This window comes from Thamnophis sirtalis, unplaced genomic scaffold, assembly GCF_051295495.1.
Source record: "Thamnophis sirtalis isolate CommonGarterSnake01/CBP01778 unplaced genomic scaffold, rThaSir2_p1.2 scaffold_3, whole genome shotgun sequence".
Lineage (NCBI taxonomy): Eukaryota > Metazoa > Chordata > Lepidosauria > Squamata > Natricidae > Thamnophis > Thamnophis sirtalis.
In genome coordinates, this window is record NW_028261383.1 from 63,314,608 (window position 1) to 63,335,526 (window position 20,919).

Genomic DNA, 20,919 nt, shown 5'->3' on the forward strand with positions numbered 1-20,919 from the left:
ATCCTTATAATCGTATAGCAGTTATGATTAAACAACTTTGACCATGATCTAAATTCTTCCATATGCATATTGTCTGCAGTCCCATTTATTTATTATCTACATTTACAATTCCACTTTTCCTTCAGAGAGTTTTTTTTTTGCATTGTATATGTTTTCTCTCTACCTCACCCCTTCATTTTATCATCAGAACAATGTCATAGGTTAGAGTAAAATTATGGGAAAAGTTAACTAAAAAGCTTTATGTGTGGGTTGGGTATATCGCCAATATCAGTTCTACCTTATAATCTGTATAACAATTGCCAGGCACAAGCCACAAGATCCACATCCGTTGAAGTGAAGCCAACTACTTTATTATAGTCTTCCTATAATACAGGAATCTTCCCAGACTGCTTGCTTTTTCTTGGAAACAGATAGATAATACTCCATGAAGCTTGGTGCGGGGGGGGGGCACTTACTTCTAAATCTCTTGCAGCTGTACGATTCAAGGCTAATTCCTTGCTTGAGGCTTCCTCCCTTCCTGGCTGGGTATTTCCCAACATCAATTTTCTTTGTCACTATACTACAACTAACAGTTTTCTTTCCATATATGTACAAACAACTGCAGAATTGGATGTAAATTTGCTCATGAAATAGGACAGCATTCATGTTTTCAGAAATAGGACAACATTACATCAGGGAATTGCGCAGCCAGTGTCCAAAGGGAGTCAGAGACACTGACACAAACTTGTAGTTTTATATAAATAAATATATTTTACTTTTTTATTTACAGCAAACAAGATAGTCAGGCACATCACTACATCCATCACGTGTGCGAATAACCTGTTTTCCAGTTACCTGGAAGGGTTTTTCCTCTGGAAAAAAATGGATACTTTAAAGTGAGAAAATAAACTCTCCAGTTCTGAAACATTATTGAAGGAACTCTTATTCCTTATTGATTTCTCCATTCAGCAGTCAACTTTCACTTATGCACCCATCTTTTCACTTCTGGAATATCTCCTTTGAAGGACATCCTTCATGAAAACATTCCTTCAGTCTGTAAATTACATGTTGTTCTTGAAAAAATTGTAGACTATAAACACATATAGCTCTCATAAATGTCGATAGGATTTCAGTAAATCTAAAACCAGCGGTTTGCAGGAGGAAAATTCAGAGCTATTACAATTTCCCATTCCTTTTCTTGGCCTATTAACCTATGTTCTAAATGAGCACTAGAGGTCTTATTAGTAAAAGAAATATTGCATTATTGCACTATTACAATAGATAGTTTTCAACCCCTTTTCAACCCTGGGAAGATAGTGAAAGCGATTCCAAAGTAGAAAAATCACTTACTTCGTTTATATGCTGCACATTCCCAAAGGTTAGTCAGCCGAAACATATTGACTCTTTCCTTTCTTGTTTTCTCCATCAGTATTTGATTTTATTTAAATCTGTGACACCAACATAAAGTATTGCAATATGTTGCTGCTTAATGTAAGCAGTGCAGTAATAAATTGACTAGTATCTGAATTAGTGCTGGATGAGTCTGAGGACCACAATATTAGCATGAACATACAAGATTCATTAGGTGTTTGCACTGCGGAGTCACCAAAACAGGGCCAAAGTCCTTGACTGTTGCTTCCCGGCTTATTTAGTTAGAGTTTTAAAAAAACAACCTATAATTCAGAGTAACTTACAACTGATGAGATTAAAATCAAATTCAGAAAAGAGCTTAATAAACATCATATATTAATAGAGCAGACTTGACTCAACAGTCAACTATTGCAGGGCAGACTAAATAAAAACATTTTGCCTTCCAGGAATGATAGCAGAGAAGGAAATAGTTTGAATCCCCTTGGCTGTTAGCTCCAAACTGCGAAAGGATGTTTCAAAAAGTCACTGGACCTTTTTTCTCATGTTTCCTCAAATATTCCTTCAGTGCTGATAAGATCAAGAGGAGGACCTCTCCAGACAATTATGCAGCCTGGAAAAATTGGCTTCTCAAATAAGAATCCCAAATAGTATGAGGATATATATAGAACCAGGACATGGGGTGGCTCAGTGGCTAAGATGCTGAGCTTGTCAATCAGAAAGGTCGACAGTTCAGCGGTTCGAATCCCTAGTGTCACATAACGGAATGAGCTCCCATTGCTTGTCCCAGCTTCTGCTAACCTAGCAGTTTGAAAGTATGTAAAAATGCAAGTAGAAAAATAGGAACCACCTTTAGTGGGAAGGTAACAGCGTTCTGTGTGCCTTCGGTGTTTAGTCATGCCGGCCACATGACCACGGAGATGTCTTTGGACAGCGCTGGCTCTTCGGCTTTGAAACGGAGATGAGCACCGCCCCCTAGAGTCATTCGAGGGTACCTTTACATTTTTATAGAACTAGGATTCTGAATCGTGTATTTTAACAGACCAGTAGCCACTGGAATGATTCGGACAAAGAGATCATGTGATTTCTATAATTACTCCTGATTGCTAGACTGACTTGGCCACCAACATTCTGGGGCAGCTGAAGTGTCTAAATCCAAAATCAGTTTACTGAGAACATGTTAAAGCATTCCAAGCACATGTCAGTACGATCAAAATGGCTATTTCCATTAAAAAGCATATGTAATGTACCAACAAGGCAAAAGCATTCCTCTCCCTGAGCCCTAACTGGCAAGTTGAGAGGTGATGTAACCCATTCAGCACAGATCAAATTCATTTCCTACTCTGCCTTGGGCTACTCAGAAATACATTAATTTTTTGCCTGTGTGTCTGTTTTAGAGGAGGATTGTCTTGGTCTGCACACATGGAGAACTGCATGAAAATATAATCCATTATTTGAGTTGGAAAATATCTTGAATAACATCTAGCCCAATCTTCCTGAGCAGTACAGGATCCAGTAAACATCTCTGACAGCTGCCAATCCAGCCTGTGATTAAAGACCTCTAGAAAAGAGAATTCACTATTACATGTGCTAGTCCATTTTGAGTGTCTTGCACAATCAGGAAATTCCTCCAGATTTCTAATCTGAAATTGCTTCCTCGTAATTTTAACAATGGGTTCTGGTCCAGTCCTCTGGCAATGCAGAATAACTCCATTTCTTCTCCTGGGACAACCCTTCAGATTTTTGTTGACTGCTATTATATATCCCCTCTGGGTTTTTTTCCCCCTGTAGGCTAAACATATCCTAATCTTTTAACTGTCCTTCACAGGGATTGGTTTCCAGATTCCTTACAATCTGGGTAGCATTCCTCTGAATTTGTTCCAATTTGCTACTGTTTTACTAGAATTCTGGTAGTCAGATCTGAACCCAGTACTCCAAGTGGGGACTTCCTGGGACAGAATATTGTGAAACAATTATGTCCCATAATCTGGATTCAATGCATTTATTAATGTGCCTCAAGAAAGCATTTGACTTTTTAGCAGCTGCATCACACTATTAGGACATGTGGCTGACAAATATATTCATAACCCTATTGCCAAGCCAGATCTCCCCCATCCTACACAAATACCTTATATATTCCCTACTCAAATACAATACTGAATATTTTTCCTCTCAATTAAAGTCTATCTTATTCATTTCAGTCTCCTGCTCAAGCTTTCCTATATCCTTTTGAAACTTCTATTATCGAACATTTTATCCAGCCTCCTAGCTTTATGTTATCCGAAGACTGTCTAAATTATTCCCTTAACTCCCTCCTCCAATCATTGATAAAAAAATGTTGAATAGTTCAAGGAGAAGGAAAAAGCCTCTGTAACTCTACTCAATATTTGCCTCCAAGCTAAAGTAGAGCCGTTAATGAGCACTCTTTACGTGTACTTTTTCAGCCCACTGTAAGTCTAACTGACATACTTTACCATTTTATTAGGAAGAATACCATGAAAAGCTCTGTCAAATTTTTTTTGAAGTCTGGGTATGCTATCTTTACAGCATTCCCCTGACCTGCTGAGCTAAATACTATTACAAAAAAAGATAAGCTTAGTATGGCATGGTTTGTATGTGACAAATCCACACTGGATCCTGTCAATCATAACATGCCTATCCAAGTGCTCAGAAACATGCGGCTTGATAATCTGTTCAAGTACATTGCCCAGTACGAAATGTCCAGCTGACAGACCTAAAGTTTTCCCAGTTTTCCTCCTTTTTGAACATTTGCTCTCCTTAGTCTTCTGGAGCATCATTGATTTTCCAGCCTTTGGCACATATCTTCTTAGTAGATACTGAAGATACTGAATTCTTTACATGCATCAAAAGCAGAGTTACCAGAAAAAAGATGGAAATCTAAAAGACTTGTCTGAAATCTTTAGCATTCTTTAAATGTTCTTTAGAAGAATGGCAACAGACAAACCTCACACCAGAAGGGACGGGCATGCCCAAAGTCACCCTGAAATGGACCAAACATGCTTCTCTGATACTTCCCCATCCCCTTGTCTCTCTTCCAACTGGGTCACCTGACTTTCTATCTCTGCTTTAAATGACAGAAAAGCATAACCAATTTTATACCTCTTTCAGCTATTGCTGAAGCTTTTGCTGAAGAGGAGAAGCACTACATTTCACTCTGGGGAAAATAAGGACTACTTAAATGTCTTTCATGGACTGGAGGTGAGATAGGCCAACGTCATGGAAACATGGCTTAAAAAAAATATGGGCACATTTGTGTTGTGATTTGGTGCAAATCATGAAAGATTGTAGATGAAATCAAATCCTGCAATAACTTTGCAATAAAAATAGCAATTAGTTCTTCCATCATAAACTACTCCATCTTTTTGGTGTGAGATGTAAAAAAAAGCTAGACTAGGGAGTTATAGATATTATAGATTCTGTGATTTTACTTCTTTCAGTGACTCCTTAGATGAGGGATGTCAAGCTTGCATTATCATGGTGGCATTACGTGAACTATTGCCAAGGTGGTGCAGTGGTTAAATGCAGCACTGCAGGCTACTTCAGCTGACTGCAGTTCAGCAGTTCAGCGGTTCAAATCTCACCGGCTCAGGGTTGACTCAGCCTTCCATCCTTCCGAGGTGGGTAAAATGAGGACCCGGATTGTTGTTGGGGGCGATATGCTGACTCTGTAAACCGCTTAGAGAGGGCTGAAAGCCCTATGAAGCGGTATATAAGTCTAACTGCTATTGCTAACTGCTATTGCTATTGCGACTTTTCCCCCTTCGCTAAACTGGGCGTGGGCGTGGCCAGTGCGTCATGCACCTGGCCCACAGGCTGTGAGTTTGACATCCCTGCCTTAGATGAAGTAGATTTTAGTTCAGGTTTAGTTCCTGGATAAAGTATATTTATTCATTCTTACTGGGCCACCTATTCTTTGCAGCACTTCTGACAAATCCTAGTTGACATCTGATTGACTGCCTCTGCCTGTGCTGAATCGGGCAACAGAAGAACAGACATACTAACCTGTCAATAACAACAAACAATATCAGTATTGTTTCTAGTTATTGGGCTTATGTAATTGTCTTGTTGCTGTGGTGATAGGTGGCAATTTATTCCATAGATGTCATGCAGGAATAAATGTTACCCATTAGCATTACAACAATACAACTCTAGTAGCCGTTAGATCCAAAAAGGGCAATGCAGAAACAGTGTAGTTATACCCCAGAGGCAGCTCTCTCATCAAAGACAGAAGGTAAGGAAAGGAAGCCATAAAAATACAACCTAAACTTATGCAATTGTTTTCATTGCCAGACTCAGAAAAACAATAGTTACAGATTAAATCTCTAATTTCCACCAGGATTCCATCAGAGTCATCAGCCTCTTAAAATCAGATACTTGCTTCTAGCTCAGCTCTCAATCTAAGACCAACAAAGGATTTAATACACCAACAAACTCCTTTTCTCCATCCTTTATAGACAGAAGGACTCTCAGAATTTACTGAAAAATATCCTTCAACTGTATCACCAGACAGAGGAAATGAATATTTTCAGAACATTAATGAAAACTAGGAAGCTTCAGCATATTATCCAATGGAGATATATACAGTTGGAAATCTGTATTAGCAGGAAATATTTTCTGCTTTGCCTGTAAGCTTTCATTTATCCATGGATATGCAAAGTGGTTTTTTTTTCAAACTGGAATAAATATGAACAAACTCTCAAGAAGAATGAAAAAAGAAAATATCCAACACCAAAGGAGCATGACTTTTACAGAAGAATGATGCCTGTACAATAAATGAATGTACTGAGAGCCAGAAATCAAATACTGGAAAGATGTTTTGAAGCATATTATTGCCATTTTAAATTTTGTTGCAGAGGCATAGTGAACAATGAAAGCCAGACAGCAAGCATTCTCTGGTGATTACCAGATCATCTCCATTGGAGCAGTGGACTGAATTGCCAGAGATAAAGGAAAGGGCCATGTTTCATATTGTTTTTTCACAGTTCTTTAATGAACCAATTAAACCCATGGGAGATGAAGTTGGCATGAAAATTACTTAGAATCTTAAAGAAGCAAAGCATTTTTATTTTCATTGTTCAATTTACAGCAGCTTTTTCCACTTTTTTGCTACTTGCCCAATGGAGGTTTTGGTGATTTTTGTTTTGTGCCACTTGACACGAGAAAGGATGGTGTGAAATTGTTATCAGAATTTTCCAGAACTATGAACTTGACATCAAGAATTGCACAGATTTAAATTGAGGTCAATTTTATTATTCCCTTTAGTCAGCCAATAACTACAAGGATTCTCTCCAGGCAGTTTCAGAGTTGCAAGTTCACATTAAAAGAATGAACAATGGAACTGATGTTGTTGTTGTTTGCTGGCTATTCTTTGAACCTGTCTGGACAAAATAATATGGACAATAGCAGTTAAATTGTGCCAGTTATTTTAAGTTTTATATATTTGACCTAATTTTCTATCCACCACCTATTCACAGTACTACAAAAGAATATTGGACACTGGTTCAAAAATCCCAAAGATCATTTTTAAAATCTTTGAAAATAAGATGGCCCTGTGAAGAAAATGCCATATAAACAATATGAAAGACTTAGTTAAAATGAAGACTAACTCTAAAGTGAAAAAGTTAGTAAAAAGCAAGCATTTTGCTGGTGAAAGAAAATCAAGCATATATAAATAGTGAAAGCAAGAGAGATGGGTAACTTGGGGTGACTCTCTTCTTTTCCTGAATTTGATTCCTCCTTTTCTTCCATCCACCCTTAATTGCTACAGCTTGGCAGGTGGAAGATCTTCAAATTTGCTGGAATACTTAAGTTCAGGCTAGAGCTACAGAATGTTATATTCAGATAAATTTCACATTAAAGTAGAGAACGATTTTTCTGCTTATACCAGAGTTAAGAATTTATTTGGCAGCCTGCTAAGACTTGAATTGGTCTCTCAAAGTCTGAAGTCTCTGGAGAAAGATCTGACGAACTTACCCAAAAAACTTCACATTTTCTTCCTTCCCTCCAAATTAAAATCTTGCATTGGCTTCTTAGCTAAGACTGCACACAATATTTTGAAGAAAAATTTCAAAAGGAACTGGTTGCAAATGATATTGTTGCTTCCTGTCTTAATCCAGTTTTGCCCATTTCAAATTCTGAAATGCATTTTCTCCAATCTAATCCTAATAGAAACATAAATTATGTTTTACAATACTGCAGTCAGGAAAGGCCTTTATTATTCATTCCTGAAGTAGAACGACAACTTCTTTAGTAAGAAATGTTGTCTGACGGTCCCATGTCAGAATTACTTCTGAAGTAAATTTCAGAAAGGAAGATATGACTTCTTAAATAACTCCCTAAAGCAAAACTGGGGCAATATAGTTGAGATCTGAGAGCCCGAAATTGAGCATGGAGCTGTTCCTGGAACTCAATCATAAAGTTTGCCCTTAATTTCCTTCAAGCTAATCATAATGAGCATCAAGAGAGCTCATTATAAAGAGCTAACCTCCTTTTGCCAATCTGCTGATACCAAGGCAAGTCTTTCCCCATCAAAGCAGTCAGACTGCAATTTGCCTCTTAAGTGTGCTGATTCTGCTAATATTGGGCTAATGATAACATTAATGCAAGATGAACTTCTCCCCATCTTATTCATCTTACTTCCCAATTACAGCCTGGCTTCACAAGTACTGAAATTCTCCAGTTGATAGTCAACTTGTTCACCCATGAAAATTTCAGCAATCCTGTTTTGCATTTGCATCTTTGTATCAATCCAGTGTGCGGTATGTGGCCTTATTACCCTGAGAAGCAGTTTTCTTAAAATGAACTTCCATAACTATGTATAAGTAAGCAAGTGGCACCTATAGTTTTCCTACAAGCTGTGTTCCTAAGCTTTTGCCATGAATCTACTGACACAGCAAATGTTGATTGGCAGTATACAGGTATTATAGATCGTGACCCGTCAAAAGCGCGGACGGCAAAAGCGCGATCGACAAAATCGCGCCTTTGACGTCATCACAGCGCGACGAAAAAGATCGAAAAATTCAAATAAAAATTAATAAAAATTAAATTAAAGCAAGCCGATTCACATAAAGGTAAGGGTTAGGGTTAGGGTTAGGGTTAGGGTTAGGTTAAGGGTTAGGGTTAGCTTTAGAGCATTAGCGTTAGCGTTAGGGTTAGGATAAGGGTTAGCGTTAGGTTTTTCGTTACTTTAACGGTTAGGTTTTGGGTTAGGTTTAGGGTTAGGTTAAGGGTTAGGTTTAGGGTTAGGTTTAGGGTTAGGTTTGGGGGGCTTAGGGTAAGGTTTTCGCTTTATTTTTACAATTTTTCGATCTTTTTCGTCGCGCTGTGATGACGTCACAGCGCGCTTTTGTCGAGCGTGATTTTGTCCTACGCGCTTTTGTGGTGGAACCATTATAGATGCCTTCCCTATCAAACTAAACCCATGTTGAGTAAGGTGGCTTCCTTCAAGCTAAACATTTAGCATTTTTCTCTCTAGGACATAAAAAGCACTAGTTTTAGATGTGGAATCAGCATAACTAGTGGAATACTGATGACACTAAATTTTTCAGAGTGATAAAACAAAAAAGGACTGTGAAGATCTCCAGAGGGACCACTGCACATTAGGACGGTGACCATCAAATGATGAATATCATTCAATATGAGCAAGTGTAAAGCGATGCATATTGGTGCCAAGGCTTGTAATTACTCATATAAACTAATGGAATCAGGGCTAGCACTGAATGATGAGAAAATAGATTCAATGATGGTGTTGACACAGCATATCTAGCTGTAAAAAAAAATGCCAACAGCTTGTTAGGAATAATAAGGGATTGTAATGAAAAGAGAGACTGCAATGTTAGAATGATCTGATATAATTCAATGGCATGGCTGCATCTGGAATATTGTGTGCAGTTCTGGTCACTGCACCACAAAAGGAATATGGTAGAGCAGGAGAAGGTAAAGTGGAGGCCGATTAAGATGGAGCAGTTTCCCTCTGAGGAGAGGTTGCAACATGTAGAGAAAGAAAATGATTGAGTTGTGAAAGGCATCAGTGTCATGGCAGTGTAACTGCCTCTGAAGGCCATCTGCTGGGAGGCTAGTGGGCTTCCTTGTGCAGTTGGCTGACCACCATGAGAACAAACTGCTAACCTAGAAGGGCAGGGGTCCAATCCAGGAGGGCCACTGCTCATATTCACATGCTCATATATTTGTATATAAATAACAATAATGCCCAGCGGGGGATTTAAAATTGTTAATAACTCTCATAACTGGGAGACTAATACTAATTTGTTGAATCTTAATTGTTCAAGTGTAAATAAGCAGTAAATAAATAATCAGAAACTATACACCAAATCACACTCATTATGAAAAGGAGATAGAATAGCGAGGCAAGTTGATAGACTAAGACCATGGAAGCTCAAGTCCATCCTCAGCCTGGGTCTTTATTTATCAGTCTAACTTGATTCAGGATTACCATCATGAGAGAGAATTGGAGAAAATGGTTCCACCACAAAACCGCGTTCGACTAAACTGCGCTTGACGAAACCGCGTAGCTGACGTCATCAACAGCACGACAACAGCGCGGAGACAGAAGCACACTGTAAACGCTAAACCTAAAATTAACCCCTAAACCTAACCCCCCTAAACCTAATCCTAAACCTAACCCTAAACCTAACCCTTAAACTAACCCTAAACCTAACCCTAAACCTAACCCTTAACCTAGCCCTAAACCTAATCCTAACCCTTAAACTAACCCTAAACCTAACCCTAACCCTAACCCTTAACCTAACCCTAAACCTAAACCTAACCCTTAACCTAACCCTAAACCTAACCCTAAACCTAACCCTTACCTTAAGTTGAATCGGCTTGCTTTCAAAGCACTATTTAAAGCGCCCTTCTTTCTCCGCACTCGCTGTTGTCGCCCTGTTGATGACATCAGCGACGCGGTTTAATCGGGCGCGGCTTAGTCGAGCACGGTTTTGTCGTGCCATGGGAGAAGACAGCTCGGTCAGTTTGTAAGCAGGAAAATAAGGCCACATTGAGTTTGAAGAGAGATGCTTCATACATGCTCTCATGGGTTATGACGATGCATTTCTTTTGGAGAATTGGCATGGCCAAAGGTATCTGTGGGGCAAAATCAAGAAGCATACCCAATAGTGTAAGTAAAGCAACTAAGCAACATATATATTGTATAAAACAATAGTTGGAAACTAACCAAAGAGAGAAGCAACCTGGAATTAAGGAGAAATTTTCTAACAGTGAGGACAATTAACCAGAGGAATAGCTTGCCTTCAGAAATCGTGGGCGCTCCATCATTGGAGGTTTTTAAGAAGAAACTAGATGGTCACTTATCTGAAATATTATAGGTTCTCCTGCTTGAGCAGAGGGCTGGACTAGAAGACCTCTAAGGTCCCTTCCAGCTCTATGCTATTCATTTATTCATTCAGAAAGTCATTGTGGCTTCCATCTTGACTTCATTGATCATACCATGGAGATTCCTCTAGAACAGCCCTGCATTGGACAGCTGGAAGAAGAGTGAGTCAACCTAATAGAAACAGAAATACATAGAGCAAAATTACCTGAAAATAGTCAAAAGCATTAGCAATTCGGGAAGGACAGAAAGTATCAAGAAATATCAATTCTCACAAAGATAAAATGTGCCAGAAAATGTATTTTGATTAAATAATTCTGGACTTCGATGGAGTATGCCCGATAGAATCAAATAGGAGTCTAGTAATATACTGTATCTCTGAAAACACTGCATTTTATCTCACTGAGAGCATTAACACTTGAAGCAAAACTTTCCCCAGGCAACAGTTACTCATTGAGAAAGAAGGCAAAAAGAAAATGCTGCCCAAGATTTCCTAGGACCAAATTCACTGAATTTCAGAGTCAAAGCTGACACCTTGAATTTGGCAAACGTAGGGCAAAATCAGAGGGGAAAAACCCCCAATACTATTTTCACAGCATTAGCTGAATGTAATCGCCATGGTAAACCCCACACAAAAGATGTCCTGTTAGATTCTGGATCCCGAATCACATCGCATGTACACTGCATTCTGTGTGCATATGAAATCCAGATGCTTCTTTCTTGAGATTTAGACACCATTTTAAATAGTTTTTTGGTCACTGCAAACTCAATCAGTGTCCTTATCTTCACCAATTTCTCTTGTTACCATGACTGCTGAACGATTTAGCTTTTCAAGCTATCAAGAAAGGATATTCATTTAAAATTCTTACAATGCTCAGGAATGTATTGTGGAGGATTAATAAAAGTATCTATGAGATGGAAAGGAAGGAGGAAGGGAAAAAGTATCAGCAGATGGTTCTCAAACTCAATAGCATCTACCTTAAGAGTTCCTCTTGGAAGGCCTGAGGATGGCAGATGTTTTCTGCAGCTCATCTACAAATCACTGTTGGACAATTAATGAGCACCATGTGATCTACATGGCAAAATAACTGTGGCAGAGGTCACATTTCTAGATCAAAGTTCCTTTTTCTTCTACTTTTTGTAAAATGAAACTATCAGCTGGGGAAGAAATGAATTAATTGGGCTTCTAATTCTTAGAAGAGTTAAAATTTTAGCAGAAGTTGGCATGACTGAAATCTCCTAGAGTCATTATAGTGTGGAAGTGGAAATAAGTTCATTTGACATAGGAAGACCTCATCCATATCTTACGCTTCTTCAGACAGTCCATAATAAACTTTAAATAAAGTCTGTGCTATTGCTATTAACAACCTTTCTCTTAAGTCTGCTTTCTTAAAAATTAATCATTTTGTTAATCATTAATCATTTCATTAAAATTTTCTAAAACTATCATCCCACCAAGTTTCAGCTATCCATAGGATATCCTATTTGCCCTCCTATGTTAGTGTGAAGTTTCCAAGAGTTGGCCAAATTAATTTATGAGCCTCAGACAAGGTTAAAAAAAAAACCATTCATTTATTAGGAGTAACATCTTGGCACGGACTTCTGTGGAGCCGAAACTAAATCCCACTTAATGGCGTCTGAACTTTATCCCTGTGTCCCCTCCCCTCTGGTTGAGGTCATTAATCACATTCTCCAACAGGACGTTATGGCAGGGTTCTGTACATGCGCATTCACATACCAGTACAGAAATCTGAGACTTTTACTCTGGCCAAAAGTATGCATGGCATTTCCCCCCCCTCCTCAAGTTGATAGTAGTCATGGAAACGCTTTAGATGTTGACAGTTAGGACTTCAAATGCTCTTTGTTCTGGTAGCCTGTGCATCCAGGTATAAGCAGCAGCCAGAGGGTAAAGCACAGCACTCACTCTTTCGGAGCAGTATACAAGAAGAACACATAGTTACATATGTCTGGGCCAAATTATAGATTTCTTTTCAGCCTTCACTAACAGAGTTTTGTCAGCAGTGAGACTCCAGGGCTGCCTTCCTTACCATCCCTATGGCAAGGAAAAACTGGGTCAATGGGATGGGGAGATAAGACAAAATAATAAACCCAGAGGTGGTATTCAGCAGGTTCTGACTAGTTCTGGAGAACTGGTAGTGGAAATTTTGAGTAGTTCGGAGAACCAGCAAGTACCACCACTGACTGGCCATGCCCCCATCTATTCTCTGCCTCCCGAGTCCCAGCTGATCGGGAGGGGATGGAGATTTTTCAGTAACCTTCCCCTGCCACGCCCACCAAGCCACATCCACTAAGCCATGCCACGCCCACAGAACTGGTAGTAAAAAAAAATTGAATCCCACCACTGAATAAACCTCAAAGGGGAAGGGGGTTATTTGACTGGTCATGTAAAAACAATCTTTCAGTGGTTTAAAAACTAGAGCTAATCATTTTCAGTTGTAATTTCCCATATAATTTCCCACTCTCTTCTCACAGACAATGTTAATGGCACAATTCTTTCCATGGCATATTTAAACATCATTATATCCAAGTATTTTTGACAACCTAAGCTTTTTTTTTCTTTTTAATTTGGTTTCTTTTCACAAGATAGGAATCTGAAAGTAGCCACGGAGCATATGAAATACAGCTCAGATATAAAACTTCTTTTAAAAAAAGAATTTGGGAGTTTTAATCACCATTGTTTTCTATTAATTTTAAATGAAAACAGTATATAAATATATACATATTTATATAAACTGTAAACATAATATGCAGACATTTTGAGTAGAATTATAAGGAAACCTTTAAGGTTTTTTTTTTAAAAAAAATCAAAATTACCTTTATGGAAAATTGCCTCTTGCCATTGGAAAAAAACATGGAGTAAGAAGAAGCAATCCGTATATAGAACCACAGGGACAATTGTTAACTCTACCATATATAAAATGCAATTTTAAAACAAATAGAAAAACAGATTAAATATTTATTCTATACCCTAAAGCAATATGTCAGCCTCTGCATGCAAAGGGCAATATGGTGTCAGGCAAACTACAGAAGTCACACAACATTAACAGCAAACCCCAGCCTGTTTATGTCTGAATGGCAAAATAGATGGAGGCTTATGAACATCTTGCGATATTTAAAAGTGTGTCTTATGGAGATCTCATTAGTAGTGCTGGATAGAATAAGCTGCACAAATGGAAAAGCTTACAGCAAGACCAGATACCAAAATGCCAGAGAGCTTTCTTCCCTGGGGCTAAGACAATTTCTGGGGAGATTACTTTCGCTAGAGTTGCGGCAAGACAAGAAACAATATAATTGGCTTTGTGCCATTGTCTCAACTGTTGCTAGTCTTCCAATTTAAAAGCAGACCCAGTAGCTTGGACAAGATTTCAGGGTCTCCGTAAATGGCCCATGTAGTCTCTGCTGCTGCTTCCCATGCTTCTCTCTTGGGCCCAAACAATCCAGAAAAAAGAGGGGGGGAAGTTCTTGCTCTCATTTTGGTCACTCAGGAATGGTAAGAGAAATGGATTCCCCCTTTTCATCTTTGCAACCATTCTGTGGTGTGGATTAGGTTGAGAAACTGACACAAATCATTCAGCAAAGTCATTCAGGAAGGCCCTGAAATCTTCTCCAAAGCCACCCCAGAAAGCTAGTGGCTCTGCTTGTAAATTGGAAGACTAGCTATGATTGATTTAACAAGGATTTGAACCTGACTCTCCCTGATCTTGACTGGCACTGAATCATTTGCTCTTATGTTACAATTGTATGGTTCTTAATGAGACTGGACTATAATGTAAAAGAGATAGGCTGGCTATGGTCTTCCAGCTGCATTTGGACTATAACCAGAGGTGGATTACTCCTGGTTTGGCCCACATCGGACAAACTGGTAGTAGTGGGGGCGGGAGGCTCCGCCCACCTGCCCGGACACTTCTGCGCATGCACAGAAGCGTTGCACGGGGGAGCGCACCCGAACTGGTAGTAAAAAAATTGGCAACCCACCACTGACTACAACATCTAGCATTTTCAATTGTTGCCGCATTGGCAAGGTCCCCCACACTCATTTTAGAGACAGAGTACACAAAAATGGAAAAAGAAATGGCCACTTGGGTGTTTATTTGTACCTTCAGGGTCATCTGAGTGCAAGTGGGTCTGGAACTTTCTTGGAACTGCTAAAAGGACTGTATTGTAGGCAGGAGATAGGTGGCATCATATCCCTTCCCCTCTGTTGAGAGAGGGCTCTTCAATTTTAACATTGATAGCCTCTTTTACTCTTCTTTCAAACCCCTCTTTCAATAATTACATCAAGGAAGCCCTCAAGGCGTGTGGTTATTGTTATAGCCCAGCAACAGCCTGTGCTGCGTTCTAATTGGTCGGGCGAAGCACAGCCTGTGATTGGTGGTTGTAATGACAGTTAAATGACAGTTGGTACCTGAGAGTATAAATACTGTGACAGTTGTAACACATTCTGAATCGCTTGTCACCTACTAATAAACATCTTACTCTCTGATTCCATGGCTCCTGCTTCGTTCCCTCACAACACACAATATACAACAGTTATTTGCATACGTGTATTTTATTTGCATTTTCCGTATTGTCAATTTGCGTGTTATTTGTTTGCATTTTTGTGTTATCTGTTTATTTATTTGCATTTTTGTGTTCATGTTCAACATTTACAAGTATTTGCATTTTTTGTTTTTGTTTTATGTTCAACATTTACAAACTCTTTTACAAACTTTTCTTCCCCCCAGTTATTTGGCACATTTTCATATTCACATTTGCATATTCACATTTGCATATTTACATTTGCATATTCATATTTGCATATTTAAATTTGCATATTCAAGCTCTGCGCATGCTCACAAATCATGGAGGCTGGAGAGCTTACATGGAGGGAAACTCAAAGAAGTCCTATTGGTAACTTTTCTGTTGGGCTTTGTTCGATCGGCATGCAGACAGGGTTCCGCTGTTGCTGGAAGGTTTAGCTGACAGGATTTCTGCTGACTTTTGCTGCAGAGAATGGTAGGCTTCTGAAACGGCTGTGGAGGCTTCTGTTAGAGAGCGGAGACCGGCCCTGGAGGCGGCTGAGTTGTTCCTGGCTCGTTAGGAAGGCAGCAGGCAGGCTTTTGAGTGGCCAGAGTTGCTCCTTGGGAGGCAGGCAGCTTTGTAATGCATGTAGCAGGCTTCTGACAGGCTGGTAGTAGGCTGCTGGCTTTGGAGGAAGAGCAGGCTTGGCTTTGGAGGAAGAGCAGGCTTGTCGGAAGCTGCTTCTTTGGAAAGCTGTATGAAGAGTCAGAGGCTTCTTAGGCAACAGTATCCGTGTATTGCAACACTAATGTTTGTAACAGTAGCAAACAGTAGACCGGATAGACTCTAGAGTTGTGTCTGGTAGATCTTCGCAGCAGAGAGGCAGGCAGACAGGCAGCTTCAGCCATGGTTGTGCCAACGCGATTCGTAGCTCGTCCCTGAGCAGAGGCGGCGGCTCCAGCCAAGGTCAAGCGCAGGTTGCCCGTCCCTGTGACCGATGGAGTCCGCGCCTGTGGATCTACTCAGGTTGGTGTGATCGGAGGCGAAACCTGAGGCGGTGGCAACTGCTGCTGCAGCTCTGACAGGTCTTCAAAGGTTTGCTTGGTTGCGTTGCGAGTGGCTTAGTGTTCGTTGTTGTTTTCCAGGCTCTGCGGAATCGCATTCAATCCCACCTTCGTCGCCAGTATTATAACTTGAGAATGAAGACAGAGGCTCTTTATTCAGTAACACTGTAACCAATTTTAATGTAGCAGTAACTTGAGTAAAAGTAACATTACTTGTAACAAAGTAACTCTAGTAGACCGGGCTGTGTGCGCGGCTAAATGAATGTAACAAGAAGTAGACCGGGTAGTCTGTAGAGAAGAGGCAGCGAAGCAGTTCCGAGTAGACCGGGTTGTTCGGCTGCTCTGGGTAGATCGGGTGGCGGTTGGAGAGAGTCTGCCCTTTTATATTCCAGCAGACTCGCGCTTGACAGCTCGGCAACTGACAGGCGCGTCTGATTGGCTAAGACGCGCCTGGCTGCTGCCGAGCTGTCATTCGTAACAGCGAGGACTACCTTTTACTATACAACAGTTATCTCAACTGGGCCTTCATCAAGAAAATGGTCCAGAAGAAACTTCTCCATAAAAGATAAAGAAGAGAACAACAAATAAAGCAATGTTGTAATGCCATAGATTGAGGAATATCTGAAACCCTCAGGAGGATTTTCAACCACCACAACATATATACATACTTTAAATCCACTAAGAAGAAGCTTATTCACTCCAAGGATAAAACACCCTGAGCAAGGTGAAATATACAGTACAATACAGGGAGACATGTGCAAATGTGTACATTGGAGAAACAAAACAACCACTTCACAAACACATAGCACAACAGGAACAAACCTATCAGGACAAGATTCAGCAGTCCATCTGCATTTGAAAAAAAAAGGTTACCCTTTTGAAGATATCAAAGTCCACATTCTGGACAGAGAAGACCAGTGTAAAAGAGGTCCTCTATGTTAAAATTGAACAACTCTCTCTCAATAGAGGGGGAGGGATAGGACACCACTTATCACCATGATTTAGACCTTGAGAATGGAACTGACAAGAAATTATCAATTTTGCTTACATAAAATCAGATTTATGATACTAAGTATTGTCAAAACCATGTCAAATAGTTTGAGGATTTGGAATGTCAAAACTATGTCCAGTCTGATAATGGAAGTGTGCATCAATCAGGAGCCTAATTCTTGAATTGGGACGAAACACAAAGGCAACAGTATAGTTTAGTTTAGTAAGCTGTAAAAATACTTTGGGTTATAATTGTGTTCCTTCTCTCCCTACTGGCTCTCAAGATTCAATAAGAGTATTTAGAGATCCCACAGTGTGTGTAGAAAAAATGGAAAATTATCCATTTCTCTTAACAGTAAGAAAACATTCAGCCTCAAGGTTTTTACTGGGGAAAAAAACCATTGAAAAGAAGAAGGAACAAATAGGGGGGGAAAAGGAACTTCTCATATACAGCAAAGAACATGATGTTTTGAAAAAAAAGGTTTCAGAAAGCTCAAATCAATGATTCTTCCATTTCTCCATCTTTACAAGAAGGGGAAAAAAGGGACTCTGAACCAAAATTCTGTCTTGTTTGATGGTTCAGTTACTGCACAGTTTTACAGCCTTCGTTAAAAGCCGCTTATTGTGAAGGCTTGGCTTTGATTTCGTAGGCTTGCTTGAATGGAACCGCTTCTTCTAAATTCATTACTTGTTCCAAACAGGGAAACTTACAAGAAGAGGAATTAAACTGCTGTTTGCTTTAAAGCATTTCCTGAAGCCTGGAAGGCATTTTCTTATTTGCCCTAAAAACATGCATAGCCTCTATTGTTGCCACTGCTTTTATTTCTGGACAGAATTTTGAAAATAACTTGAATAGGTATGTTTAACAGTGTATACATTCTAAAATTACATTTGAAGTGAATTTAAAGCAATATAACCCCATGTATGAAAGAGCCTTTAACAATAAAATAAAAATTGTAGGATGATCAGAATATTTAAACGCCATCATAATGAAGTCAAATGACTTTTTCAATTCTGCACCAAGTCTAATATGAATTCTCACTGGTCCAGTTCTGTGTGGTTTGCCGCTTTCTGCAGAAGTTATTAATCTTAACCTTAGTCACACTTTTTTTTTCATGTTCCCATTTCTTGCAGTTCTTCTTCTCCTAAAAGAAACAATTTAATTACAGTGAGTGTACAAAGCTGAACAACCTACTGTGAAAAAAAACACTTGAAAAGATACAAAAATATAGCCAGAATGACAAGACAACCACATTCAGAGGGAATTTTTCTTGAGAAACATGAACTAGATTTTTCTTGTGGTATATAGTTAAGGAACTCAAGAATTTTACATGTAGTAAATATAGCATCATGTTTGTTTCATTACTATATATATGAGTAATGTTAGATGACTTAACTTGCAAAGAATATTTATGAGTGAGTATGAAAGTAAATACATCCCTTTGAATGACAGATGTAAAGATTTGTTGTTACAGAACTGCAGTTTTGTTTCAAGTTGTCTTTCCATATTAACCTTTTTCTATAGATTTGCTATCTTTTGTTCACTTAGCTTTCCAAATGCTCTGAGTAGTAGGCCATTCATCTTCTGCTGCCCCAGCAGTATATAGCTAGTGTAGGAATTAAGAACTGTCTCCTTTAAGAAACTACCTCATGGGAAATGTAGGCAGAGACTGCCTTATGGGAAATGTAGTTCCATAACATGTGATCACATCTGTGTTTCTGATTGGCCATGGGGCATTCTGCCTGCATGCAAAGTTTATAGCCAGTCAGTTTAAATGCCTTTGTAAACCGGAATAGTAGTGTTTGTATCTCCACTCAGCATGGGAGTGAAATCATCCCACATGATGGGATATATTATGGAAAGTCAGAAGTATCTTAACACTGAACTGTAAGTTTGCTATTAAGAATGTCTGATAATAAACTTGATCTGAATAAGATTCCTAAGTGTGGAGTTAACTGCATGCCCCGAGCAAGCCTACAATGCTCAAGGCAGAAAAGTAAAAAGATGAAATTCTGAGATGACGCATCATCTGACAGTGGACCCTCCTCCAAATAATAAGTCTTCACACGACACCGAAGCACACCTAGAAGCTGCCACAGATGTAAGTGTCAGATGCACCTCAGTATGGGGTGGTTCTCCATCACCTCGCACATTCCACCAAATCTGTCAAGCCAAAGTCTATCCTGCTCCCACCTAGAAGAAGCTGTGAAGATGTATGTGATCCTAGACATGCAAAGCACTAAATCACTGGCAAGGTCAGCATTCTTCGATCTCTTTGACGTCCAAAACAAAGAGGCGGAATTCATGATATCAACGTGCACTGGTCCCAGTGCATGGTGGGGAGGAAAGTCGATGGACTCTGCAGGGAAGCATTAGATGGGAGTGCACGGTTCCCACTGCCGCCAATAATAGAGTAGGACAATCTACCAGATGATCGCAGTCAAATTGCAACACAAGGGTTAGGAAACACCAAACCTCACCTGAGACATATGGCTAATCAATTTACCACCCTGGATCCTAAAGCCAAAATCATTATCTTGCTGGGAGCAGATGCCTCTGCAGCATTCGTTCTTCCGAGAGTGGTTGAGGGCCCAATGGGTTCCCCATTCGCTCAGAAGACAAGACTCAGTTAGGTCATCTTTGGAACAGTGTGTGTTGATCAGCTGCAGGTCCCAACCAAGGTGAATGTCTTCACGACTTCCATTCTCAGTAATGGGAGAACATCCCACTTGAAACCATGCCAAAAACATTTCACCACTTCATCGATCAAACCAGTTTTAGGAGCAACAGTGTTCCAGACTGGCAAAGAAGACAATGACTTGGCCTTGTCGAGGGAGGACAAAGAATTTCTGAAGCTCTTGGACAAGGAATTCCAACAGGATGCTACCAAGAATTGGGTGGCTCCACTACCTTTTCACATAGTGTTTGTATCTCCCCTCAGCATGGGAGTGAAATCATCATATTTTTATACCACGTGATGGGATAGATTATGGAAAGTCAGAAGTATCTTAACACTGAACTGTAAGTTTTGCTATTAAGAATGCCTGATAATAAACTTGATCTGAATAAGATTCCTAAGTGTGGAGTAAACTGCATGCCCCGAGCAAACCTACAACACTTGAGGCAGAACACATCTTAATTGTGTTGCATGTTATCCTCTTCTGTTTTTATAACTTTCTGGGGATGTTGGGAAGTGTGATGCATAAAAGCAAAGAAGTGCTTTAAAAGTCTAAAAGTCTTTTAATGAAATTTCTTCTTTGCAGGCTGTGCACTTTTGATTGCTTTAATATGACTGACAGAAGACTGCTCAGCATCCCTAAAGCTCTTCTTATCCTTCACTTAGCCATGATTTGTAGGCAATGTCATCCCCAGTAAAAATACTAGAGCAGGGCCAGGGAGATCCATGTTCAAATCACCCCTTAGCTGTGGAGGTTCACTGGGACAACTGATGTCTCTTTTTACAACTGTAACAAAGAAATGAGGGGACCATACGTGTGGTGAAAGTGTGAATGTTATGTAGGCCACTATGAGCTCCTGGGAGGATTTAAACCTAACAAACAAACAAACAAAAATAAATCATGCTTTAATACCACAAGATTTCCCCCATGATTTGATTATGTTGTCTC

At 39.6% G+C, this 20,919-nt stretch overlaps 1 protein-coding gene across 2 annotated transcripts in view; it reads left to right on the forward strand.

Moving 5' to 3' along the window:
- Positions 1 to 20,919, forward strand: part of KBTBD12 (kelch repeat and BTB domain containing 12) — a 67,253-nt gene that overhangs the window by 42,494 nt on the left and 3,840 nt on the right. Inside the window, exon 6 of one of the 2 annotated variants that reach the window (XM_087708981.1) lies at positions 5,823 to 5,936. The exons of the other annotated variant lie outside the window; for it this stretch is intronic. Coding sequence (XP_087565107.1) covers positions 5,823 to 5,848 — 26 coding nt within the window. The 3' untranslated portion in view covers positions 5,849 to 5,936. Of the gene's footprint in view, positions 1 to 5,822; positions 5,937 to 20,919 lie in introns of those variants that run through there. 2 annotated transcript variants of the gene reach the window in all.